Genomic DNA, 27,906 nt, shown 5'->3' with positions numbered 1-27,906 from the left:
ATGAATAATCACACCACTTCTCCACAACAGACCACACACACACGCAATCTCCCGGTTTGGGTTTCACTATTTATTTTTCTCGAAGACAACCTATCCTGTAGCCTATCTCCCAAAAAGGTTTATGGGCAAACCACCTTTTTTTTTTCTCTTCCATTTCATAATTTTAGATTTAAAACCACATGTTTGCTAACAAGGAATGCTGCAAAAAAAAAAAAAAAAATAACCCTATGTTCAACAGAAGGTGTATGAGCACAATGTGTAATCATTTACTACAGTGTTTGAAGTTAACACAAAAAAAAAAATATGTGGGTAAGGGTAAGCAAGGGTAAGCTTGTACACCTGGGTGGTAAAAGAGGGAAAAGGAGTATGGGGCTAAGGACTCTGCAAAGTACTAAAGGTACAGCAAACTTGTTCATGGGTTTATTTATTATTCAGGAGAAACCACTTAGGACAACTCCAGTCTGACATGTGGGACACCCTTTGACCTTGAGAAAAGGGAGGTTGAATCCCCTCTTAGTCTAGCTGAGATACATTAGCAGATTCATTACTGCTGCTCCTGAAATAAAGTCATTATTTTCTCAAGTATCACTAAAAAGCATCATTGGATTACTCTAGAAAGACAACAAAGACTGTGGTTGAGTGATGCATATTGTAGAGGCTGTTGGCAGGTCAAAACCTACGAAACTGACCAACACACCTTCAGAAAGACTTCAGGCCTCACTTTGCAGTACATGTGCAAAACTGTAGATTATTTAGCAAATTGGACACTAGTGAGGGGTAAGGGAAGGGGAAACATGTAACATTTAAGCACAGTTTTACTTGAAATGAAAATTACACTGTATCCACAGCCTAAGGAAACTAAAATAGCCTAAAAAATAACTGTGCTATAGTTTAGTACATGCAAAGGTTATGATTCACAATCCTACATGAAATGGCCATTGTTCTCTTCTCCCTTGGTGATAAGTCAAAGCTATGGCAACAATACTGCAAAGCAGTGATTTTGCTGTAAATTGAAGGGAAAAAATAATGAAATGTCACAAGGGGAACAGGTCATTTGGTTGATTATAGTGATGGTGTCAGAATTTCACAGCATCAAGCCCATGTCTGGTGCGTACGTTAGGGTTCTGTGTGAGGGTGGAATACGATCGTCGTCAATCACCTTTACAGAAGCAATGAAACTAAAAGCTGAAAATAAAAAATACCATAAAAAGGAACACACTGGAGGCAAAAACAAAAGCCCAAAAGCCACCAAATGCATCTTAATACAATGCACTGCTGCTCCACACCTGCCAATAGCATTGTCCAGTGTCAATTAATACTAACTTAACAATAATTCAAAACAAAAAAAGAATCCTTGTGATGACGATGATTTTTTTTTTCTCATATCCAAAGTTCTTCCTTTCAGGGATTTGAGGATCAGCCTCTCTTTCAAAGGCAGAATTTCGTTCCTGAAACCTTTGCTAACCTCATTGTTGCGTTTCTCAATTTTGTTTCTCTTCAGATGTTGTATTTGTATTTTTTTCTCCGTCTCTGCATGCGTTCTCACCCAGTCTTGCATACTCCCAGTCACGCACGCAGCCAAGCACACACAAGTCATCCGTCCATTCTCTCGCACATGCGACACGCGCCGCCGGACTCCTGGCCCCGCCCACCAGGGGGAGAGGATGGTGCCCTGTTGGGGGCGTTTCGTTGGAGGAGATGAACCTGGCTCCTCAGCACTGAGTCCAGACATTCATACACAATGGGTCCATTCACACACGTGTCTGATAGCGTGGCCGATTGGGGGAGGGGCACATCAATGGTGGCGCCCTCTCGAGTCGGAGGACCGCAGGATTGTGATGGTTCGTGGTTCATCTCAGTTCGGAATTAAAGTTATATTCACTTCTGCATTTTGTTGTGTGTAATATTTCAAGATCTCTTGATTTCATATTTTTGGACGTCCTTGGTTCTCCCCGGGCAGACATCGAGTTTTTTTTGTTGTCGTTTGAAGTAGTTTTCCGAAGACGACAGCTCCAATAACACAGAAGTTATGTCAGCATGTCTCTCAACGCATTCGATGTAGATGTTTTGCTTTTTTGCAACATGTAGCCACTCATTCTCACTCGCACCCACTCGCCATCTCAAACTTCATTTGGGCTGGTTCCCCTGGAATGCCAAATGAAATCCACACATTTTTCTCTCAGATAAGATGCAGCCATGGATCCCACGAGCCAAGCACAATGGATCAAATTTCTCACACTCTCGCTCTCTCTCGCTCTTTCTCTCCTAATTTTTTTATGTTGAACAGAGTGCTGCATCGTGAACAAAACTCCAGAATACCCCAGATGCCGTCTAGAACTGGAATCCCTCGGCTGGCACGTTGGCTGAGTTAAAGCCGTAAGTTCCGCCCTGGATGGCCTCTGGGACCAGGCTGGTGTCTTCATCAATCTGAATGAAAAGACGAAGCATGAGGATGTTAACAAAACACTGAAGAGTGATACCAGTCTAAACTTTCAACTTTACAAGACGGCAATACGACTGAAAGAGCAAAAAGAAGCACGCAGTTCAAACTGTTTACAAAATCAACTAAGAACTGCATTTACATGTAACTTACATCATCAGATGAGAAGAATTGATCAATAATTTCATATGCCAATTTGTAGATATCTTCATTTTCATGGTTCTGCAGTTGCTCCACTTTTTCCAAACCTGAGGAAGAAGAAAACAACAAATTGTCAAGCGTTCAACCAAACACGAACGCCTAATGTTTATGAACACAAACACAGAAAAACCTCGACGGAGCGGCTGGAACTTACCTCCACATTCCTCAATAAAGTTAGCAATTGTTTCGGCGTCATCATCTGCCATCTTGAGGATATTGCTGAGGCCGTCGAGAACGACCTGAACGACCTGTGCATCCTTCACAGTCAGCAGGTTGCAGAAAGGAGGGATCACCTGCTTCTCAATCAAGTGCGCCACCTGCAGGCAGGCAGAGAGGACAATCAGTAATCTGACACACTCTCATTTCTGTTAGAGCTTGATGCTGTAACTTTCTTGGAAAAAAAGTGATTTATTTTAGAAGATTCTTACCTGATCTTTTCTCCCACTTATTGTTAGGTTGCTGATGGCCCAGGCTGCTTCCTTCTGAGTGCCGAAGTCACCCTGCAGAAATAAATATGCGTTGACGGTGAGCAGTACGGATTTTCCCCATGCGCTCTGAAGAACACTCAAAGCTGACACAGTTTAGAAAGAGAGATGGATGCACACCTTGTCGAGCAGATGAATGATCATGGGAACTAGCTTGGCGTCGATGACAGCCTGCACCTGCTGCTGGTTGCCTGCTGTGATATTGGACAGGAACCACACTGCCTCCTACAGGATAAAACGCACAATTACAAGCATCGCTGACTGCTTTCTGCTGTGGAAATTAGCAGTCAAGCCGTGTAGTGTTAAGTACATGCAGGTTTGATCCTCACTACAAAAGCGAGGTGATTTTACATGTCACACCTTCAGCTTGAGGGGAGGAAGACTATGATCACAATCAAGCACAACAGACTGCCTCGTCCCTCTTTTTGAGGGCCAAAGCACTTTGAACTGGATCAGAATCCAGAGGTCCGCTGAGAGTTTGACCTCTGGTCGAGACAGAGCGCTGTGGGTGGGGCGAGGGTGGTGATGAGGCTCTAATCATCGCCCAGGTCACAAAAAGAGGCCTTGTTTTAAAGCGACTGGACTCAGATGCACTTCGATATCAGCAGAGACGCATGGTCTTCAGCACCCTGTGGCCACCAACCCATAGTATCACACTTTCAAATCACATGCACACAGGCTACCCTCCTCCCCAACCCCCAATCTGTCTAACTAACCACACCTAACCAACACAGTGGTCCTCTTCGTCCTCTTCATCCTCACGATTCTCCATGTTGTGACCTGCTGCAAGTACCTATCTATCCCATCTACACCATTCACACAGCATTCACACGAGCACCAAGTCTCTGATTTCATCACGTCCAGAAAACACATCCTGCAGTAGTTTCGGAGCAGCAGGGAAGAGAACGGAGAAGGTGTTATTACCTTGTTGATTTTCTCCTTTGGGTGTGTGAGGAGTGCAGGGAAGTGGCTGAGAGCATCACAGTTGAGCACCACCTGGGTCTGTTCATCTGTGCCAGTCACTATGTTACCAACAGCCCTCAGGGCAGCAGTCTGGATGTGGAGAGGGAGTGCAAATAATAGAATAACACCACTTATTTATTGATTTAATCAACACAATGATCTCTGCCATCTCTCCGCACCAGACGTTTTATTAATTCAATCTTAAGAATAATTAGTCATGCCTGGCACCTCCTCATACCTGAACTTTGACCTCCTGGTGACTGAGCAGAGGCACCAGCTGGGGGACGATGCCCGAGTCGATGACCATTTGGATCTGCTCGTTCCCAGCGTCTGTCAGATAAGACAGAGCCCACACTGTGTCGACCAAGATCTGGAGGCAGGGGAGAAAAAAACAAATGAACACCATCTCCTCCCTGTACTACTTCAGATAGTTAGAATTTAACAGGGATATATTCTGTGGTAAATAATGCTAATAGTTAATTGAGGTCAAGGCATCACTGCCTCCTTAAAAGGCTGGAGAAAGAAAAAAAAAAAAAAAAAATCATTCTACTCACACTGACATCAGTGTGGTGGATCAGCACACAGAGAGCCGGCAGGATCTGAGGGGAGAATAGAAAAGACAGGTGGAATCATTGGGTGTTCCTATGTGACCTACAAAGGCTTAAATATAGTTGAGATGGCCGATGAGCCATTACTCTGCAAGCTGCACCTCACTGCACATCTTAGATTTTAAGATACAGCAGTAGTTGGCCCCCAAAAAGAAATCATTTCCTAAGGCATAATTCTCATTTCAATTCAAGGTTGAGACACATCCTGTAAACCAGCTTTCTTTTGCATTCACTATCAGGCCTTCAGACTGGAGGAGATCCTACACACTGCAAAGGTTCCAGATATTTCATCCTGTTACAAGACACATTTTTTAATCAAACATCCGATTGCTCAGGTTTGCTGTGACTTTAGTGACCCAAAAATGTTCCAGCAGAAAGCTTGTAGCATCCCCTCATTTTTTGACCTGATGGTGTCTTTTTCAACACACTTGTACATTTGCAGACATGAAAAGACACATTTGACGCTCTGCATTCACAAGTCTGAGTATCTTTCCTCTGAAAATGCACAAAACAAAAACATGTGCAATCCCTCACTGGCTTCCGACTCATTAGCCCTTTAATATTGCCTTTCCTGTAACCCAGCAATCTAGCATGTGTACTGCTCGCTCATTCTCTCCTCCTCTACACACATACACACCTCCTGGATTGTCTCCATGGGTGGTGGAGGGTCCTTGTGGCGGCACAGATTGACCATGACCCAGGTGACATTGCGGAGGAAGGTGATGGGGATGGAGGGACTGATGAAAGAGAGCAAGGGCTTGACCACACCCAAGCTGATCACATAGTCTCTGCACTGAGGGCCATCACCTGGAGAACACACACAAACACACACACAGATGAAGTGCATGTCGTCTCAGGACTAACTGCTTTTATTTCTAATGTTCGCACCATCAGCGACTCACCGATGATATTTCCCAGGGCCCAGACTGCCTGTTCGCACACATTTTGGTGAGGAGACTGAAGCAGCCTCAGAAACAGTGGCACAGCGTCTACACAAAGGAAACAGGTCAGTGTTAATCATGCACAAGGACATCTCGTGATCTGATGTTCCTAACAGAATTTTGAAACAGCTCTGGCAGGAGACACAGCAGTTATACTATGTAATACGACATTAATCGTCTGATTCCACACACTGAAAGACCACAAAACAGAACATTTTCCTGGCCCAACAAATTCAGATCCTTAGGATCAAACCTTAAAAAAACATTAAGTGTAATGTGAGAAAGTTCGAGGAAATATGCTAATTCAAGGGCAGAGATACTTAAATTCTGCCATTAAGTCAGTATAATTTGCCATTAATTATGATGATATTGTGATTTACATATTTCAATTGCCTTCTATCCATCTTGTTGCCAGCACTGCCATTTAGATAAACACAACTTCTGCATGTTCGTCATCAATTCATGCGAAGCAGGCATTTTGAGGAATAGAAGAAAATGAATAAACAGAGTGTTACAAAGGAACCTCATTGCACTTGATTTACAAAATGCAAAGCCATGCTATACATTTGGCTGCTTGTTTTGTAATTTCTTGATGCAACACCCATAATAAAACATAATTTCATGCTAATTTTGCTAAGCATTAATGACTGTTTTTAGTCCATACTAAAAATGTATGCACCACAGACACACTTCCATTGTCACTGTGTGCAATTTGCCATCACTGTGCATTTGTGAGGTTTGTTCAACTTGAAAATGTCACCAGCTGCCAAGGTGACATGAATGTGAATATACTGTTAAGTATAGAAATAAGAAAATAAAGCTCAGCATTTTGCAAAAGTTAGGTTGCCAACCACAGTAAATACACAGCTTTTACCATTTCACAACAATTTACCAAACAGACGATCTTAATAATAATATATTAGCTGCAAAATACCACAGCTTATATTCCAGTATAACACTGTACAACACAAAATCAGCAGAAAGCGGAGCAAACAAAATCTACAAGGAGATCAAGATACATGAAAAAGAAAAGACACAGAAATAAAATCAAGCTAAAGACATGTGTGATATGATGGCACTTACTGGACTGGACCACAGCTTGGGTCTGCTCTGAGGTACCAGACGCTATGTTGGTTAGAGCCCAGGCTGCCTCAAACTGGAGAGATGGGCTGCACAGAGCGAGATATGGATGAAGGCACCGGGATTAAAGCAAAATGAAAAATCTTCTAACTCAAGCCAAGTCACATTCCCCACCTACAACTTGGAAAACAACTGAACAGAAGAGGTCCCCACACTAGCCTGACATGTGCTGAACAAACAGCACAATATGTAAAATGATGAGGCTTCAGCACCAGCCCACACACAACCACCGCTACCGTTGCTCTAAAGAAGCCGCCAAGTTCGAGAAGGCTTTAACCTGGACTTTATTTAAATACTCCAGACCAATCGTGTTTCTGAGGGCTGAGGATACATCTGAACAGCTTTTATGACTTTTCTCAGCATTCTCATCAAAAACCCGATTGGGCATTTGAGGATATTATGGCCCAGTGAGAAAGATAAACCATGATTGATGAAGAGGCAGCCTACAGATCTGGGGTGACAGACAGGACTTAACACACTGCTGCTTTCAGCATCTAGTTTGGGTGGCTGAAAAAAGGTGATAAACCCGTCGTACATACGGTGCAGGGAAACCAACACGGTCACAATGAAGAACTTGTTCTTTCATTAAATCCATGTGCAAGAAAAATATTCTCCAATGGTGTTTAGTCTCTAATTTGTTCGATTAACAAATTATAACCATTCATGCATAACAACGAATTCAACATTTTGCTGTAAGACATGCACTTTTTTGTTATGTCCTGCCACATCCAGGCTGTGATTGGTTAGTTCACGAAAATTTACAGGGGCTAGCGCATCAACTTTATGAAAAGCTGAACATGCTGAACACAGCTGGGGTCTGCTAGCTTTGGCGAGAACGATATGGTGGCTGTTCCTGGTTAAGCAAAACAGATCACACTCTTTCACACGAAGTATCAGTAATGATGTCAGACACTTAGAATAACAATCTGAGCATCGTGTCAGTGGCATCCACTTTTAATTTATGTACTTTGACAGAGTGCAAATGCCCAGAGATTACACTGCATCCCGTTAGGTTCCAGCTCCCGTTCAATACTGGAACAATTTCAAAAACTGTTGTCTTCATTTGTCACTTGGACACAGAAGAACACGGGAAAATAGGGTCCAGAAACACAGCTAATATTTGACATCAAAATCTTCCAGGACACATGGACTGGCACCAGTACTTGGTTATTTTACTGACATAGCGACTGGGGCTCTTAACAAATACATGTATATTTTGTGCAACAGCCCTAATTGACAAACATCGCGGTGGGAAAATTCCCAGTGTTCCAGTCTGTCATTGCATTGATCGCATATGTGGCCTCTCTGGATGCCAACTGACAGAAATCCGTTGTGGTGGTGGAACTCTAATCTCTGAAGGCAGCAGTAAAAGTACAGGTGAGTGACCGGACAAGGGCCTTAAGCAACAAAAGTGAGCTGATGAGTCATTTATATTTCGCCATTCCTGGAAGGTGAAAACTGGAACACATTAACATAAATGCTACACTGTTGAGATGCAGGCTGGGCTAAACTCCGCTGGCTCATTTGCATAACTTTGAAGTGTACATAAACTCAATATGATCAGGAAAAAGGGCTAGCTTGCACTATAATTATCACACATGAAAAAGCATGATTCACTGCTACATGCAGACAAACAGTATACAGCCTGCTTACTTGTCATCTCTGTCCAGGCAGTGGACCAGTATAGGAAGGATCCCAGACTTAATCAGGTCATCTATGGGAGGGTTACGGTCACTGGACAACAACTTCCTACAAAAACAAAGGGGAAACAAAGACCATTATTCACACATTCATACCGACATAACTTTACTGACACATACCAACAAGAACAGCCAGTTACATAGATGGATGGATAGATGAACAGCTAAAGAATGTTAACCATGTGCACACTGTAAGTCAACCACAATCTCAGTGACTGTAGTAACAAGAGACTTCAACCTGCGCCTGACCCAACATCAACATTACATAACATCAGGTACAGTGTGAAGGCGTCTTCACATAGAGCTGCAGGGTAGACTTTAATGGGAAAACAAATGAAGACAAATAAGAATAATCCTGAAGCATGGTTCATGAATTCAGCTACCTTATTGCTGCACCTGACCCAATTTGAGGAGGTCTGCACTTCTGAGCTGCAGTGCCATTTACAATCTCTATTAATCAGATGGGGCTGACTTACTGTAAATCACAGCTGTCGAAGCAAGCTGGAAAAACACTCGGCAAAATTTCCACACTCAGACTGTATTTTGTAAGAGCCCATCAATTTTAATCAGAATCTCTGGCTTGGAAATACACTTGTAAGCAGATGTGAATCTGGATTGCATTTAACCTGCAACTGTTCAACATGATACTGTATCAACAGTTTATTCATAGTGAAAATTGAGCTTGGGTACCATGGGAAATAGCAACATCATGATAATCACGACAGCATGGTCTCCATATTAATGTGCAACAATATTAACCATTTAAAAACAGCAACATTTATAGATAATGAATTCAAGATCATTTTCACATCTGCAGAGTCTCTTCTGAATTCATTCTAAAATCGGCTTTGCTTTCACACCACATATGAACTGCACCAGCATCTGACTGGTCTTGGTCCAGTTATTTAGTCCTTACCAGAGTATGACTGACAGCTTTCGCACCAGCACAAACGAACCAAACTTAACAGGTTAGGTGTGAAAGCACCCCTAGACACTTAGAACTGTGAATCAATATTACCACATGAGAAACGTGGCACTAAATGATTATACAGACACAAACAATATTCAATCATTGGCCAACTGATGGGATAAACATGATGTGGCAATCAGGAGTCCAGCAGTGTGAGGGTGTATGTTCTTACCTGGCAGCCTGGACAGCACTCAGCTGGACGCCCTGGTTATCACTGGTGGCATTCTAAAACAAGAAGTCATGCGCAAGATTTTAGATAATAAAACCCCTCAAATCTGTACAATGTCAAACAGATGGAAGCAATTTTTTTATTTAACTTCCAGCTTTCTATTTATATTGTAGTGATAACTCATTAAGGCTGTCAAAAGTGGCCAAAAATGTTTGAATATTCCTTCTGAAAAAAAAAACAAAAAAAACAAAACAACACAAACCATTGAAATATCTATTTTTGCACCTTTGCACAAACAAAATAAACAAACTAATGTTCAATGCTCGTTGTTGATCTGCTTGAATCAGCTTGACCTGCATTTCATTCTCAATCAATCAAAGTGACGGGTCCACGCGTTCTGGAAGATATCAATGTCCCGGACAAACTGGAGGAAGATCGGTTACTTATCAGATTGGACACCGATTTGCGTCTAAGTGACTAATGTGGACAATATATTGAATATTGAGCGAGAGCGCTGCAGCCATCAGCCACGAAAACAGGCTGCAATTGTTTTTGCCACTGACAGGCTCAGATTGTTATTCTAAGCGTCCGACAACATTATGGAAAGGATCCCAACAGAAATTTCTTTTTGTTAAAGAGTGAGATCTGTCAAGAAATACTTGTTGTGTCACTCTCGCCAAAACCACCAGACTCCATTCACAGAGGCAGCAATTTTCTCATTGTTAAACGCACTTCATTAAAAGGTGAAAAACAAAATAAAATGCATCAAACCCTTTTTGGTTTGTCTTTTTCAATCATCAAACAATCATCACTAACTGTGGATTGCTTGAAATAAACTCATTGCTCGCCGAATTGGGAGAAGAGAAAGAAAGAGATGGTGGGTATCAGAGAAGCAGCGGACAGAGCATTTAGAGCTGAATACACAACTAGCTCAGGAATTATCTTCACAAGACATTTTGACTGAGAGCTTTAAATATGTTGCACTTCAACAGATTTTCCTGGTTGAAAACAACTAACAAAGAAACATTAATTACTGGACAACACAATCTGTGGTTTTATGGCTCCTGTTCATCTGGCACTGCTTTTTCCCTCCATAATTAAATATTAATTTTCACCCTTGAATGTATGGATTTTTTTTTTTTTTTTACAATTTGAACATAAAGAAGAATAAGAATATTGATTGACAGCCCTATAACACATTGAGTTCAGTTTAGATGTCCCAAAAATAACACTGGGCTATACCAACTACACCTAATTTGAAACGAAGCCTAGTTTGAATGTAATGTCTAACAGGGCAGAGTTTACATGCTACTCACATTTTAGTGGTCGCACCAGTTCAACTAGTTCCGACACAAACACAAGTTACAATTTGATTTTGCACCAAGCACTTAGCAGGTGTAAAGTCCTCCGCAAAACAGTATTTGGCACGGAGCGTCAAACTAATTTCAGTGTATCATTTGCTATGGACTTTGCACCCTGACTTAAGAGACAAATTATGAATAACCAGTGCAACTGGCCACAGGTCCAGATATTATCTGGAGTTGGCCCTTTGCACAAAACAGGAAATTGCTCATGTCAGACAAGTCCTCACCGACTGGAAATACTGCTGGGTTTAGGCAAGAGGTGGCACCAGAACAGATCATTCAGGAGGAGGAGGAGGAGGACTCATCCATAATGGTGAAATTAATTCTTAGCACATTTGGACATATCCACTCCATGCAAAGTCATCAACACGACCACTCGCTCACTGGGAATTTTCGGGACAATCACCTGCTCTATTGACACCTGCTTAATCAGACAGTACGCATACTTTGTATATGAGAGCTGGTAGAGTTAATCCAGGTCAACTGATTCAGACATTTGCGTTCACATGTACAGCTTGCCCAGGTAATGTCCAGAAAAGTTCAGGGGGAGCAGTGCATGTGTGAATGCAGCTATACAGCGCCCATAAGACCGGCTAAATGACGAAGAAGAAAAATAAAGAAAGAAAATATACTACTTACTTGTACTATTGCTTCAAGGGAGGTGTTTTGCTGAAAAAGAAACATTTTGGAAAGTCACACATTTGTAACATAGAGCAGGTAATGTCAATGGTTACAGGATGATCAGTAGCAGGTAAATCATAAACTGGTGGTTTGGCAAGAAAAAAAGATGCTGTAAACCATCTGAATAATCTGAAAATGCAAATCCTGGCAGCACCAAACACCAACGAGCAGACACCTGTTATGTACTAAAACAGTAACTCTTAAAATTTGTATGTGACATTGACAAAGCAGGAATGAAAAGAAGCCAGAGCACTACTGAGAGCAGTGAGTGGAGGCTGATGATTGGGAAATGTCACTGGAACAATACAGTGACTTTCATTTTCACTTGACCCTGTGTGGTGTTGTGGTGGAACAGTAAGCACGTTTGACGTGCAGGCCAGTGTTCAACATGATAATTTGCCAATAGGCAAGCACACCTGACTTCTTCTACACCAGTGGTTCTCAGGGTGTAGAGCCACGACGGGGGGTATAAATGTATTAAAGGGAAAATAATCAAGGGTTGGATGATGCCATTGTGCTCACCTTTATTTCACTAAAATTCAACTTGAATACTTTATTTGTTGCTTCCACCATCATTGTTAATGATCAATAAAATTCTGGGGTATATTGTGGGGGGAAGGGGCATGAACTTTTTGGCAGCTTCTGTAGGGGGTGAGCCAGAAAAAGTCTGAGAACCACTGGTCTACAGAGAGTTCAGGGTCCAATGTAGGCTGCATCTATCACTTTCAAGCAAGGCCTGACCCTGACTGCAGGTGCTATTACATAAAGTTGGCTGATGCCTCTGAAAGACAACAGTCGCAGCTGATTGCCTGTGCGCCCTCAAATAAAGGGGGCTCGGTAGACTTACGACAAAAGTCAAACCAGGAAAAAGATAAAACATTCAATCCCAACCTTGCATACAAATATGACTCTGCAGCAGATTTACATTTGTGTATTTACATTCCACGGCTGTGGTGGAAGATTAAAGAGACGACTGTAACTTAGAGAAATTACAAACAGTGGCGACAAGAACTCAGACAACAGCAGAAAAATAAAGAGCTGAGGGAAAGTGAGCAAAAATCTGATATATTAGAAAAGGGCATATACAGGCCCCAATTTTTTAAGTTTAAAATGGCAATAAACTGGTAAACAAAATATCGTCACTGCAACACAATCGATGTGCTATTTCAGTCCAACTGAAAACAGCCGCACAGCCATCATTGGTTTGTGAAGTATATAAACTAGATTGGCCAGCACACTTTTCTACAAAAGCCCCTCTCGTGTCTTGCATTGAATCAGAGCAGCATGTCATTGTTGATATATAACTAAGCAGCCCACTTTGAATCAGCCCTCTCAATACCACTTGGCAGTTACTGTGATTGAATTTCTGAACTGCTGAGAGGCCATTTCAATGCAGCAAGGACACCACATGTAGAACCCTGTAATGATGGTGGTATTCTTGATCTGCTATCTGCATGAGGTTGCTGGCTTTAAAATGTAGATCTGATGTGCACTAACACTTTACACATAAAGGGATGACAGTGATTTTGACTGCCGAGCCTCAAGCTTCACTCTGAGTGGGAGAACCGTACCGATCTGAAATCTCCATCGATGTCAGAATCCTCACAGATGTCCTCATGGGGCACATTTCTCCTCTTCAGAAGGTGCTCATCTCTTTTGTTCTGTGGCGGAGGAAACAGAAATATCACTTTATGTATATTCCATCTGAAATTCATGATAACAAGGAAAAGCCTCATTCAGTGCAATATCAAGATAATGCACTGTGGCCAGTATATGGTTGTGAAAGTCACAGTTTGTGAAATTTATTAGGAGTCTGTAGTTGGAACACAAGATAACACAAATGTATTTACCTTTCTGAGTTCCACCACTACCTCAGTCCTCTGTCTTCTCATAGTCTGTCAGAGAGATAGAGCATTGACATTATTCAACAAAGAACTGTAATCCCAACATGTCTTTGCACAAGAGAGCGACACAACATTAAATTTGAGCACAGTGTGAGATCAGCATCCATGTTCGTGTGACCCAAGCTGACCAGCAGTTTAAGTCATGCCTGGAGTATTAGGTCAACAGTCCACACGTTGCAGATGACAGCACCCAAACACACATGAGCCTGACCTACTATGATGCTGTTTAACTTGACGTACAATCATTTTATGTGCCTTAGCAAGACAGCTTTCCCCCATATTCTTTGATATATACAATTTGTATTCGCAGTCATAACCATACAAACCATGCAACTGCCACAGTGATGAAATACACTCAGTTGCCAATTTATTAGGCAGATTTAGTCAAAATTATTGCAGTCCAGTAATAAATCCTACCATCATGAGGATTACAATGTTCAGTTTTTGTTTAAATTGTTAGAAAGGTGGCAATTCTGAATTTTGGTCTTCATTAGAGACTGTTGTTTGTGCTGCTGTTCACATGTACTGTGTTACAAAGATGGCTTTCTAATATCTGGTCTATCAGCACTGCACTACATGAGCTGGACAAAAAGAAATGGAAAAAAACATACACTTGAAAGGAACCTGAAACAACAGCCTGCAAAATGACCATCAAGTTGAATCAACACCTCTCAGACAGTTTCAAACAGCAAAATGTGACATATAACCTATTTGCTTGAATTATAACCTACATGAAGTGAGAATTTATTGCAGGGCTACTTTAACAGATAAGTGAACCTAATAAACTGGCTACTGGCGTGTGGTTTACTATATACTTGATGATCATTGCTTTAATTGCAGTTGAAGGGTCGATGTTTGTCAGAAATGTCACTGAAAAACCTCCACCCTGATGAGTATATCTGAAGTTATTAACAGGTTGCCAGGCGAGACAACTCGTGTCTGGTGGCCTAGCTCGCAACAGAAACGACCTGTCACACAGGATGTGAGTATATTCTACTCATATACATCCTAAGAGAGCTCGTATGAAAACAACACCATCCCATAACATAAATCAAGCAGATACACGCTTAGCTGTCGGTAACAGTCATGTCAACTGGTAACTTATGATCCGAGGTTAGCTAACGTGTGGCTCTGATCTATCAGTCATGTGATCGTGTTAACTAGGTGGTCGTGTTAACCTTTATTCGAGGCAAATGTAACCTCAGTAAACCACGGAATACATTTTCAACATTATGCGACAATTTCAAAGACACGGGCAACTGGCCGGCTAAGATGCTAACTGGTTTCCGCCATTGTTTTTGGTGATAAAGACGGGGGATGGGTGGAACTGCGGCCACCAGCACCACCAACCACCGAGCTTAACGGCAGCTAGCTAGCAAACAAGCTAGCAGGCAGGTTGGCTAACTGCAGCATCAAAATAATGCTAATCTGCCGCTGCATTAGCTTGTCTGACAAGCAAATATATCCCTAGGACAACATCAATGTCAATTTTATGAACTTCTACACGTTCATTAATCGTTTTCACCAGCTAACTCATCGCGCTAAATATCCTTCAATTAAGCTAGCATGTCCCCCGTGGGCCTGGCTAGCAGCAAGCTAGCTGAGCACATCAGCGGAGGCGATGAACTCTGACTAGCTTTTCCGACATGTTTTATAACCATCGCGGTCTCATGGCGGAACGAAACCAGTGAAACCCAAAGGGGGGTCGCAAAGCCAGTGCCGGCATTATAAAACTGGTGATATGTGAAGGCCCAGGCCGAGGCTTTGAGTACAAAGTTCCCGATGGTGGAAATTAGAAACGACGTCACAAGGAAGCCAGCAGGCGAAGCTGGCCGTGAACATAGCGGCAGCGCCGAGGAAAAGAGGAGATCCTCGACACCAATCTGCATAACTTTTACCTCCAAATCACGGCCCTTGTTCTTGAAATTCTTCAGCCGCTGGTTGTCCAGTTTCTCGTTGTCAGCCATGTTAGCGGTTCTAGTTACGTTAAATACAGTTCAACTCGTGGATTTAGCTTGCGAGCTACCTTTTTCTACTTCCCTTTTCTCAGCCTTTCGTTAATGGACTATTTTTTGCTGCTCTGTCCGCGGTGCATACTGGGAATGCCGGTGGTGGAGGGCAGCCTCTCTCTGGCGTAGAGGAAGGGTGGGGAAACCCCCTTTACTCTCATTGGCTTCACTGTTAACGTCTATCTGCAGGGCGCGCACCGTCACATAATAACATGCGAACATAGATTTGGTCTTTATATTCAATAGCCATTAACCATCCATCGTATACATGCATTTTTTATACACTGGAAGACGATTTACTCAAGTACTACACCTGCTCTACGTACAATGTGAGTATTAACTTGAGTGTTTCTAATTTATGCCACTACATTTTATTTTACTGAACTACATTTATTTTACTGCCAGGGCCGGATCCAAAGGGTGGCCACCACACCACACCACCAGTGGCTCAGGCTGTCACAGCATGTACTCACACAACTGGAGTTATATCCAGTAATCAGTGCAGGAAATATCACATTGCAAAGTAATGTAAAATTACAAACAGTTACTGTTACTGTAATTCCACTGCTTTTGCTGCTAACTGGAATAATAACTCAAATTAAATAATGCATTTAGGATCACTGAAATTTAATGGCCTTGTTACTTTTATTTACATGAAAATAGTGGACAGCTTCAGAGGATAGCTGATAAATGCAGGCTAGTCCCCAGATTCTCCAGTTTAATGATCCAACATCACCTGAAATTGCAGTAGCGCAACTATGCTGGCGGTGAGCAGGGCCTGAGTGAGCACCAGAGCCAGGTGAGCTGGCAATGGACATCGTGACAGGGGCCAGGAGACCCAAGAGGAGCTAAGAGGAGGAAAAGAAAGACCAAGCAAGAGGCCAGACAAGAGTACACCTCAGACTGGCTTTTAGTCATTTGCAAGAGCTTTGCAAAATAAAGGCCTGCAAGACAGATGCAGAGCTGGCCTGCTTGCTGTTGGACGGGTAAGTAACAATAGCTGGCTTGCCGTCTGTTGTTACACGTGCTTTATGTTTGGTCATGTTAGCAAAGTCAGCTCACTAGTTTTTAATCATCAGTAATGTACATAAACTGTATGAAACATGGACTCTGTAACGTCGCCTAGACATTTCTTAAGATTGTGAAGCTCAGTGACAGTGACTTCGGCCTTTGCCATCTTAGCAGAGCCTGACTCCGCCAAACTCCCGGCTGATCCAAGAAGGGGCAGAGAGGTGGAGCGTGGGTGGAGCTGAGGTCGGCTGAATGAAGCCTGGCTGCTGAAACCTAGCGGCTAGCTGACAATCAAAGCAACCATGCACGTAATTATGCCTGACTTTAATGTTTGATATAATTCAAATGGATGACTTACATAAAAATTAACCATGGTACAATTGTCATAAAAGGGAAAATTAGCTACAGAGACTAAATCTCTTTTTTGTACCAGCTTGTTTATGGAGCTTGAGCCAGCCTCAAATGGCCAGTCAAGGAACAGCAGTTTTTGGCACTTCTCACTGGCTTCATTTTTCAGCCCTGGAGGTTGCTGCTTGGTTAATCATAACAAATGCATGTGTACGGCTGTCCATATTTACGACTGTGGTGACTGGATCACCAACCAGCGAAAACTGACAATTGCCCCAAATTCACTGAGCGGCCATTGATTTTTATAGGAGGAACAATTACAGTGACCACTAACTCTGTCAGTGAATAAATGGGCCTGTGAGTATTGTTTTAAAACAGAATTGTACTGTGAATATATCTTTTAAGGCCTGATCCTGTAGGGTCCTGACTGCAACATTTACTTAAATAAAGAATCTAAATACCTCCTCCACTTTTAATTTTATCACTCAAACTACAGAAGAGCCACCTCTTGATATTTCAACAACTTTATTTGTAACAAATGGACAAAACAATACTGAAACAGCCCCAGCATAACATTACACACACATGTTCAAAACATGATACGGAGATATGACAGATTTGCTGGTTTTAATGTGTTGGATGTAACAACATGTATATTTTACATCAGTATCAATTCAGCTCCCCTTTATTTAGGTCCATATCATTAAGAAAATAATAATAAATACGATATGAAGACAAGAACACAGATATAATCAGTACAGTTCAGAAGTCCACAGTGATTAAAACACATGTGGAAGTGTGTCCAAAAACAATAAGAGTAGCTTGTGTCACTTTGTGTAGGCTCCGTTAAGGCTATTATGAGTACTTATTGTAGTCAGTTCATCGACGCATACATTTGTGCATAAAAAGGCCACAAAATATGGCAACACTGCTTGTCACAAACATATGATTTGCATTTGTCTTCCAAATAAATAAATAAATAAAGCTTACATGAAATAGTAAGTACATAACAAGAAGACTTTAAATCTTGATATTCTGATTTTATAAGTAATGGAAATAAAAAAATGGATGATGCAAAACTGAAATACATTTCTTTGACCCCCTTGACCAAACAAACAGGTTCTTCACTCAGTTTTCCATGGACGATATAACACTCGGACTTAATTGTCTCAGACGTTTTGTTTTGCAAGCAGCTCGTATCAGCTTGTGACACAACAGCTGTTTTCTCAAAATTATCCTCAAACTCCAAGATTGCTCACAGCATAATCATGGATTATCGCCGTGGTTCAAAGGCACTTTGTCCTCACCGGGATTGAGTAAAGGTTCTTTTCCGCCACAGAGGTTAACATTTCAAGCTGCGGTCATGCCATCCTCCTCTTGTTTGGTCTTGCCACAATGAGGCCATCTGCTGATGAGCTACACGGGCGGCCGGGGAGGAGTCCTCCACATTGCAAGAATAAATCTTCCAAAACTATTTTAATCCCTCATCCGCTGCAGAGCAAAACTTGTTTCACAGTTGTCATACTGAGGCCCTTGGACCTCATCTTAACCTTAATGTCCTCTTGGGTCTGTTTCAATGGAGTCTTCATCAAGTAGACCATCCTCCTGAAGCCTTCTTCTAGTCCCATGCCGGTGGTGGCTGAACAGGGCTGGATGAACCAGGCCCTGCCCTCACACACTCTTCTCAAGTCCAGTTTCAGGCAAAGTGCTTCCGGGCTCAGAGCTCCCAGAAGGTCCTGTTTGTTGGCAAGGACCACAAGAGGAATTCCTCTGAGACTCTCATACCTCAGGATCTAAGAGCCAGAGAAAACAAAGAACAGACCACTTTATTACTACAATGTGGAATAAATTGTTTAGATCCATTGCATGAAAATATTCTGTTTGTGTTTGCTACACATCCCATCAGGGGAACACTTTACTGAAACTTTACTGTAATGCGGTTATAATAGCTGTAATGCAATACGATGTATGTTTATTATATATATTTGTTTATTTAATTAAGCATATATTTATTTTAAGAATCAAGTCTCTGATTTAATTACCCGATGAAGTTCCTTGCGGGCCTCGTCCAGCCGCTTTTGATCCCAGCTGTCCACCACAAACACCAGCCCGGCTGTGTCAGTATAGTGATGCCTCCAATGGGGCCTCATCTTCTTCTGGCCCCCCACGTCCCACACCGTCAGGCTCGGGCTGCTCCTGTCTGTCTCCAGTGTCTCCACGTTGAAGCCCACGGTTGGCACGGTCACCACGCTCTCGTCGTACTTCAGTTTGTAAAGCAGGGTGGTCTTCCCTGATCCGTCCAGACCCAGCATCAGGACCTGTGCATGTTTGTGAGGCTTGGATCCGTGCATACCCATGTCCTTGAAGCGCAGGGTCTATATCCAAAAAAGTATGGCTTCTTCTTCTTCTTGAATAGTTGTGTAAACTAAGCCGCCTGCAGCCTGGGCTCCCTTTGTGCTGCCTTATCTGTAGGGTTAGTGTGGCAACTGTCTGCAATCAGAATGCTTTATGTATACACGAGCAGACTGAGTCCTCCCCCTCTGTTGTGATGGGATTCCTCATGTCTCTGCGTGGCTTTCAGTAAAGCTATTTATATCCAATGTGACGGTGCAGCTAAGTTCTCTGGTTACCACATCGCAGTTGCTGGAGTCACATCACACCTGGCCCAGATCATCACACACAGCAGCAGCCAGGAAGTCCATGTTTGGTTCAACGGGAAGATTGTGTTTCTTCCTGGTTGGACGTCCTACAGCAGTGACGTCACAGGGATGTAGTTTTATCTTTAGACTGATAATATGTAGGCCGAAGGTGCAGCTTCCAGAAACCTCCCAGCAAAACTATTTCTGAAAATTTGTCACTTATCTCAAATGGCTATGCAGCACTATGATAGACTACAGCACTGCACAAATATTGCACTACTTTAGGACTGGACAATATGACCTAAACTATTAAATGTCACAATTAGTAAAGTACAGTAACAGTAAATATGTGTATTTGTAAAATAAACCAGTCCATCTTTATTTCATTTCTCGTGCTGGCTGACTTCTGATTTGTTCTTCCTTATTAAGAACTGTACAACAACTTAAACTGGACTTCTTCCCTGGACTGAAGGACGATAGATGGGTTCAGTTTCTACTTATTGTCAAATATGACACGATTAAACTTGAATTAATGGGAAAATCAGAATGTCAGAGACAGATTAAGTTCAGTTTACTGCCCAGCAGTGATGTGAACCGCTGTGATGAACGTCTTCTAATCACCCAGCAGGTGGCATAGATGGACTAAAACCAAGCTTTTCAAAAGGGTCATTGTCAGGTTTCAAGTGATGAATCTCTTTCACTGCATTGTCTTTCTTCAAACAAGAAAAATAAAGCCAGACAGAGAACTTTATGGAAAAACTTGGCAGAAGAAGAACCTGCAATGATATTTAATGGTAATGTTGATGTTCATGTTTTTGCCAAGAGTAGCTTTTTATTATTATTCCTCTTTTCAGTATGAGATAACGAGTCCCTGCATAGGGGTGAGGCAGGTTTCTCTTCTCTTTATGTCTGTGTTGTTGCCTCTATGCTATATCTGTAGTTACTCTTGAAGAATATTTTCTTTAAAAAGAAAACAGGCACATATAAACTGATATGATCATTTATCATTTTAATGTTACCTTTTTGATTTACATTTTAAATTTCAGAATTCTTTTATTTGTATTTTTTTTTTTTTTACAGTTTATTAAAGTCAACAAAAACAAGTACAAATGCCACATAAACATTCTGTAACGTACATCATCAAAGGAGAATCTGAACTGAAAAAGCACAAACAGTTTGATCTGTTATATATCTCTGAAGTTAATCCAGGAACAGGCGCGTTGCTTTCTTCCTCGCTGTATAAACAGCGGAGGGGTGATGCTAACATGGGGACAGTATGTACATTCATCTTACAACGTCACGTCTCTCGGAGACGTTCTTTCATCGATGCTACTCTACAGGTGTGACGCCGAGGCCGTGCAGCGTGCGTGGTGTGATGGACTGCGTTACATTAAAACCCGAGACGTAGTTGTGGCAGCTGACTTCAAAACAGGAAATGAACGGTTAAAAAAATAAGGCAACAATAACACATTTCATTCAAAGGCTTGTTACATTTTGAGTTAAAGTTCAGAGAAATGTGAGATATGATCTGTATCAGGGTGAAGGACCTTCCTCTGAGTGAAGGTGACATTAACAGATGGCATTGTAACAGTAAGGTGTAAATTCCAGTATATTCATATAGCTCATGTAGACTCTAAAGCAATAGTGTATGTAAAAAAAAAAAAAAAGATTAAAAGGGCTGTAAATCTTAAATGGTAATGCAAATTCCTAAATCATCCAATGTTAAAATTATCACTGCCAATTTTCTATTATTATATATAACTCATTTACCATCTTCTTACAAGTTTAAATGAATACTCAATGATATTACATCATCAGTTAACATGCTGAACCTCATCAAATAGAATCATATTGAGGTGCTGTAACGTCTCAATATGACTCTTAACTGCTCATCATCTGAAAGGGTATTGCTTTAAAAATGTACATTTTCCACCCATTTAAAGCAAGATCTGGTTACACGTATTACATCAGTAGAGACATGTATGCTGATAAGTTGTAGCTGAACAGAGGAACAGAACAGATCAAAACAGAGACTCTGCTTTAAAAAGTCTTAAAAAGCATCAACAGTCAAATCAGAAACAAGATTTTATCAGCATAGAAACTAACAGCAATCATTTTCAGAGAACGACATTCAACAGATAAACTTATAAAATGGGGCAACTCAAGATAAAACAGTCAAGAATCCCCACGCTCAGCAAGTGTGATATGACATTGTAATAAGATCTCTTGCTGTACAATATGAATGGTGATATTTGAACAAGCATGTGCATATTGTCATCTGTGTTGTTTGTGTATAAAGGGAATAAATTCATGAGTTGTACCAGAGACGTGTATTTGATCCTGGAAAAATAACCTGCAGACGTGTTAAATGACAGTGCAGACACTTGGTAGACGCAAATACAACTAAATGATGTGGAAACTAAAAATCTAAAATTAGCTTAGGTCATATAGACATTGAGTGAAAGACAGAACACTTGACCTCATGTGGAAATGGAAGTCCATGCTATTTTGTATACTTTAAATTTCTCATTATTGGCTAAACAATGGGTCGTTAATATGACACTTGTGTGCAAGTTCATCCCACAAAGACACACATCTGTCATTCACACAAACACACCCTCACACACACAAATATGTGCAGACTCACGGGCGTTTCCACAGCTGCACAGAGCTAAATCTGTTTATTTGCATAACAGTGACCCAACTCGCATCACGGTGTCTGAACGATATGGCTAAGCCTAAATGAAAGACATTTTTTTTACTCACTTTTTCAGCAGTAAAAGTAGAGGAGGGGAGGATGGGGGGGGGTTCGATGCACTGAAGGGCTAACTTCTGTAAATATCTGTGATAGAAACAGTCCTCGCTCAAAAAGTTGCGGGCTCGGTTTTTAAATCTTTCATCTTAAGCTTATTTTATCTTACTTATATTCAAACATAATATAGATACTGTGAGTGGTCTACTGCTCGCTGGCCTTTCCTTTAAACTTCACCACCATGACGGTGATGTTGTCAGGGCAACCGCGATAGAAGGACTGGAGCACGATGCTCTTGGCGCCAAAATGAGGCTCGTCCAGCCTCTCCCTGATGAAGCGAACCGCCTCCTCATTGCTGAAGGTATCCCACAGGCCGTCCGACGCCAAGATCATGAACTCAGGCTGCAGCTTGTTCAGGTCAAACGACATGATGTCAGGATCAGGAATGACCACGTTGAGGTTCTTCAGGGGGTAATCGCCCAGAGAACGGGACATGGCCAAGATGCCCTGGACACGCCACGAACCGTTGAAGCTGATGAAGCCTCCTGAGGAGGAACACAGAGGGGAAATGGTTGGAAAATGATAAAACAAGGAGCGGGAAGTTAATGTAAGGTGGAAGAGGGGGGAGGCGTTAGAAAGAATGTGAGGAAGAAGGAGGATAGAGCGAAGAGGGAGGAACACAAAGGTGAGAGGAAAAGTAGGGAAACAGATGTTTTCCATGTTACTGCCATTAAACGCGGAGATAAGAGCTCATTTTTGTTCCTCTGAACCAACTGGAAGAATATCTATTCATTCAACTACGACACCTCCGCTCATCACGTCAAAGCGCAAATAATAACATGGATCGGTGCCACTGACATGTTTTCACTCAGCGCTCACCGTTCGTGCTCATGGAATGAATTGTTTATGTTGGACACTTTTCAGCTCATGTCACATCCTGCAAGTACAGCTGTGTATCCTCTGTGGCTTCAACAGATCTGCAAGCAGGGAATTCTACTGGAAATGACTGGATGAGATGAAGACTTCCATACTAGGTCAGGCTGCCTTCCCAGCTCCCAGTGAGCAAGGCCACAGCTAACATTTTAAAAAGACTGAGGTTAAGAGTGCAGGCTATAAAAAAAAAAACATTACGTGTAGCTCTCTATTCTAAACTGCACTTAAATTTGCAAAAATCCCCAGATTCCCATAAAAAGCAGAGAGGACATGGCACGTGTCCTCAATAGGAGCTACTTTAGCAGCTATGGCCTCTTTATCTCGCTGCTTTGAAAGAATTGGGAAAATGTGCTGTACAAATTAGACATTGTCTCTATTAAGCACTATGAGGTATTGCCCTAAACGGTTAGCTGCTGAGGGCAGCAGTTACACAAATAAATGCAGTGTATTCTACACTGTGCAATGTCAATATTTCCTATGTGCATTAATGTTAATTTCAACCACTGCCTGCTGTATCACTGAAAATTTCCCTGTGGTGGCATTAAAAAAGGGTTATCTAATGTTATTTAAGCAAACATTCCTGCCCTTACATTATCATTAGACTGCATTTGCAGTATTTGTCTTCACATAACCAATGATGGAGTCAGTTTTCATTCCCGGACACCAAAACAGAGGAAACGTTTCATTCAAATCCTTCATCAGGCATCAAACAACATGAGGCTCTTATGATACATTGTTGGTCTGACTTGGAGCATTTTCATAATAAATAATTGATGGTGAAACTGTCTCAAGTGTTTGTGATTTGACTCATTTTAATTGGTTGTTACAGCGTGTGGTTCTGGTGTCAAGATGCTGTCGTTTCACACTGTGACTTTGGTGCCTGAAGAAGCTCAATGACTGAAACACTGCATTCTCAAAACACTTTGTGCTGACAGGGTGAATTTAAATGTTCTTTGGGATTTTTTCTTTTCTTTTCTTTGTGCCTAGACAGCATTTAGTTTAGCATTTAAGAGTTACAGCGGTTTAAAGAAATCATTCCCTCATTAATAAGTAAATGTATGCAGCAAGGTGCTTCAAAATCTAATCAGATCATCAGCTCTACCCTCTGGAGCCTGTGGAGCAGGTATAAAGTTTCTGTCATTAATTGTTCTTGAGTGCGTGTTTACCACAGTGTGTCACAGAGAGACAAACACCACCCTAACAAGATAATGCTACCCCATGAGAGAGGGCTACTGTATAAGCAGTCTTTATTAGTATTCTTCTGGTTTCTGTATATGATTATGATTAAAACATTAGGTAGCCCCGTTCACTGAAGGTCACTGAAACAGCAGGGAATCTCAGCAATATCATAACTACAAGCAAGCTTCATGAAAAAGATAACAGCATCGTAATGCAAATTAAATCTCCCTGCTTTTTTTCCCAGTACCCAATTAGACCATTAGATGGAGATGGTGGGCTATCCTGATGGTGACCGCACTGACTGACTCATCTGGCAACCAGCCATCAAACTCTCTTAAGCACAGAGAGTATGCAGATAGGGTAGAGGGAAGAATCATGCCCACAAATACACCTTAAATACTGTCTGGCTGCATTTGATAACATGCCGCTTTAGAAGCAGATTGTGTTATCAGTCACCAGGGTTTGATGTCAGCCTGAGCTCAGAGAAACAAGATGTGAGAAAAAAAAAGATAATGGTGCTTAGCTTTGATCATAAGAAGACCTATTTTATGCTTTCATGACAACAATCTGAGTTCTGATGTTCCCTGAAGTTTTTAACAACAGCCTCGTTCTGCAGCTCAGAATCAGCTGAGGAGACTCTGCTGGTCTGGACTGCAGCTGTTCTCTCACCGGCCTTCTTGATCCTCTTGCGTTCTTTGAGTTGGTAAGGTTTGTGGTCATGTGATAGAGGAATGGCATTGCCATCTTTATCACAAAGAACTCCACGCGAATCTCCGACGTTAGCCACCGTCAGCTGCTTATCAGACAGCAAGGCCACCAGACATGTAGTACCTGGAACAGATGGGGGGGGGGGGGGGGGGGGGAGACGAGATGGGGAAGGAGAAAGGTGGGAGAGAAATAAGTTGTATACAGTAAATTTTCTGAGAAATGAATTGACAGACAAGAATGTCTCTTTATGGCAAACCTGACCTGACAAATCAAGGCAATACTACATTTATGTTTCCTATAACAAGACTAAGACTGCTGTGAGGCTGTACTTAGGCGCAGAGGGGTAGCTAAATGCTAACATTAGCATGTCAACAGCTCAATACTAACATGCTGACGTTGAGCAGGTATGATGTTTACCATGTTCATTCTCTTAGTTTAGCAGGTTAGCATGCTAGCATTTACTATTTAGCTCTAATCACAAAGTAAAGCTGAGGCTAATCTCGAGGGACAAATTCAAGATTTGAGCAGCTGGTGAAAAGTCGCAGGATGTGATCAAAGTTATTACAATTCATCCTGAGGTGGACATGAAGATGTGCACCAAATTTCATGGCAATCCATCCCATAGCTTTCGAGATGTTTAACTCACAATACTGAATGTCAACATCATGATGCCGCTAGAGGGAAAGAGAAGAATCACCAAAGTCATTAGCATTTATCCTCGGGGCACCATGAATGTCTTTTAAAAAATTCAGTCCAACCCATCAAAGGGATTGTTGACGTTTTTTATTCTGGACCAAACTGGTGGATCGACATACTGACACTGCCATCCATAGAGTCCTGATATAAAATGGTCCATGACGGCTCAGAAATTCATTTCGGTTTATGTCAACCAACCCTACATCACAGCAACTTTAATTAAAAACCTCAGTAATAATCTACGGAGAAAAAAAAACATTTCCTAAGATGAACAACCTCAGTAAACACATAGTACACTTCAAATACACACACGTCCCCCTGCACTAAAGTGAAACACATGAAACCATGTGCAAACATTGCAAGAACTCTTTGAAGAAACTTCTCTTCCTTGCACCCTCTCCAAAACGCTTTCATTTCTTCTCCTCCTTCCCCTCTTTGTTTAGTTTCCCAGCCAGGCAGAACAGAGTCTGGACTCAGAATCTGAGGCCTATTGTGTGAGATCCAAAGTCCTGTAGAGAAAGAACAGATCTGCCTGTTTGGCCATCTGCTCACACAGAGAAAAGACAAAACTGGAGAGTGAGAGAGAGGGGGAAACAGAGGAGAGGGAAAAAAGAGGGAGAAAGTGTGTGTGTGGGGGGTCCTACTGGCCCTGACCACCCGGTCAGAGAGCAAGAGAGAGGGGTGGGATACAGGGAGAGAGATGGGAAAATGGGACATTCTCAGCAGGAGGAAATCCTAAAACAAAGCTGGTTTAAATACCATCATAAGAATGTGGATGACCTGCTAACTCTTCAAAGTTCCACATATTGGTGTGATGTTGACTGACTGACAGTGTACGCCGAGCTGAATGAAACACATTTATCTCCTCCCATGCAGGTTTCTTCCTCTTCCACTCAGTTCACAGCTACTCTGTGCTACCCCTGATAGCATCAGCGTGTGAGGGCTGAGATGGGAGAGCGAGGAAACACAGGCGGCGGCGGACACAGATGAAATGGGTACGAGCTGAGGACGGGTGGAGAGCTAGGAGAATGGGAGCGGTATGAGGAAAGAAAGAGAAAAGAGATTACTGCTCAGCGGGACAATGAGTTTATTATTCCCATTTATAGCTCTGGATGAGGGGAAAAAGCGATAAACAGAGAATTGGGCAAAATAAAAAACAAACAAAAAATAAGAAAAAGCCCCAGCTGGGAGCGAGGCTGAAGATGAATGAAGTGAATATGGATGCCACTTAATTGTAAACGACTTACTGAATCTTTTACGCGGTTTGTTAAAAATCCATTTCTATTAGTTTCATCATTGTATGCATCCCTAATCCTGCTGCTCGGGCCCGTAGCTGCCGCTGCACTGTGCCATGCTGTCCAGCTAATTATCCTTATCTAGTTCCCATGGCGATAGAGATAATGGACTGAGGTGCTTTGCTAGCACACCCTTCCCCAATTAGCCCAGCCATGCCAAGCACACATTCAGCATTGCCTATTGAAATGGCACCACAACCTGTACGCCCCACCTGCTCATGCTAATTATTGGCTTAGCTTGGCCAGGCACACCTTCAACACTCCAATAAGATTAACATCTCAGCCCCAGTTAGTCTCCACTTCAGTTTATATCATTGCTCTCATTCACTTTGTCAGAGTTAGTTAAAGCTCTGTGTTTGTGCTCTTATCAAGTCTGCAGAGTAGAAGAGTCCACACAGCACCAGGACACCTCCCATGAATTTATGCTCTTCACCAAGCAGCTTGGCATTTAGGTGAAAATGTGAGGGCAGGACCCGGCTCACCCCAGCTCACCCCGGCTCACTGTCTCCTTCAAAGCCTTTCTAAAAGACACTACCTGCCCATTAGTCCACACACAATGTCGACTATGTTCTTCCCCCGAGAGCTGCCATCCTGTCTCACATGCCCTCCTTGGACTTGCACTGTTAACATTTATAGTGATGCTATTTTTAGCAATTGCACTGCATAACGCATTGTGAACTGCTTTATCAAGTCTGTGCAACGCTCTGAATTTGCATACTATGCCATTCCTCCCTACTCTGAGTAACTAGGTGCCTCGGGGCCAGCCTCGG

At 42.1% G+C, this 27,906-nt stretch overlaps 3 protein-coding genes across 3 annotated transcripts in view; all 3 read right to left on the bottom strand.

Moving 5' to 3' along the window:
* Positions 1-49: 49 nt before the first annotated feature.
* Positions 50-15,784, bottom strand: kpna4 (karyopherin alpha 4 (importin alpha 3)). The gene is made up of 17 exons (XM_070970408.1): positions 15,465-15,784; positions 13,513-13,557; positions 13,234-13,323; positions 11,621-11,650; positions 9,621-9,673; positions 8,432-8,527; positions 6,722-6,807; positions 5,600-5,686; positions 5,335-5,504; positions 4,644-4,688; positions 4,328-4,459; positions 4,051-4,179; positions 3,247-3,351; positions 3,070-3,141; positions 2,796-2,958; positions 2,594-2,688; positions 50-2,427 (listed from the first exon to the last, which is right to left on the bottom strand). The coding sequence occupies exons 1-17, from the start codon at positions 15,531-15,533 to the stop codon at positions 2,332-2,334; spliced, it is 1,563 nt and encodes a 520-aa protein (XP_070826509.1). The 5' UTR covers positions 15,534-15,784; the 3' UTR covers positions 50-2,331.
* Positions 15,785-18,360: 2,576 nt separating this feature from the next.
* On the bottom strand, positions 18,361-19,291 carry LOC139336136 (ADP-ribosylation factor 6-like). Its single transcript, XM_070970065.1, has 2 exons — positions 18,977-19,291; positions 18,361-18,727 (listed from the first exon to the last, which is right to left on the bottom strand). Exons 1-2 carry the CDS (start codon positions 19,289-19,291, stop codon positions 18,419-18,421), a joined length of 624 nt encoding a protein of 207 aa, XP_070826166.1. The 3' UTR covers positions 18,361-18,418.
* Positions 19,292-20,559: 1,268 nt separating this feature from the next.
* The window catches only part of ppm1lb (protein phosphatase, Mg2+/Mn2+ dependent, 1Lb), a 44,461-nt gene continuing 37,114 nt past the window's right edge, over positions 20,560-27,906 (bottom strand). Inside the window, exons 3-4 of the mRNA XM_070970063.1 lie at positions 25,107-25,268; positions 20,560-22,870 (exon numbers count right to left, since the gene is read on the bottom strand). Of these exons, the coding sequence (XP_070826164.1) occupies positions 22,530-22,870; positions 25,107-25,268 (503 nt within the window). The 3' untranslated portion in view covers positions 20,560-22,529. The remainder of the gene's footprint in view (positions 22,871-25,106; positions 25,269-27,906) is intronic.

This window comes from Chaetodon trifascialis, chromosome 9 (genome assembly GCF_039877785.1).
Source record: "Chaetodon trifascialis isolate fChaTrf1 chromosome 9, fChaTrf1.hap1, whole genome shotgun sequence".
In the NCBI taxonomy this organism is placed as follows: Eukaryota; Metazoa; Chordata; class Actinopteri; order Chaetodontiformes; family Chaetodontidae; genus Chaetodon; species Chaetodon trifascialis.
The sequence above is the reverse complement of the archived record's forward strand: the minus strand, read 5'-3'. Positions and strand labels throughout refer to the sequence as shown.

Bases quoted from the DNA above. Each gene is read 5' to 3' on its own strand.
- kpna4 (XM_070970408.1), bottom strand. From the start codon at position 15,533: ATGGCTGACAACGAGAAACTGGACAACCAGCGGCTGAAGAATTTCAAG. The intron at 13,558-15,464 runs GTAAAAGTTATG...TCTCTCTGACAG, and splicing joins ACAAGGGCCGTGATTTGGAG to ACTATGAGAAGACAGAGGAC. The intron at 13,324-13,512 runs GTAAATACATTT...CCTCCGCCACAG, and splicing joins TAGTGGTGGAACTCAGAAAG to AACAAAAGAGATGAGCACCT.
- LOC139336136 (XM_070970065.1), bottom strand. From the start codon at position 19,291: ATGGGTATGCACGGATCCAAGCCTCACAAACATGCACAGGTCCTGATG. The intron at 18,728-18,976 runs GTAATTAAATCA...TCTGGCTCTTAG, and splicing joins CCCGCAAGGAACTTCATCGG to ATCCTGAGGTATGAGAGTCT.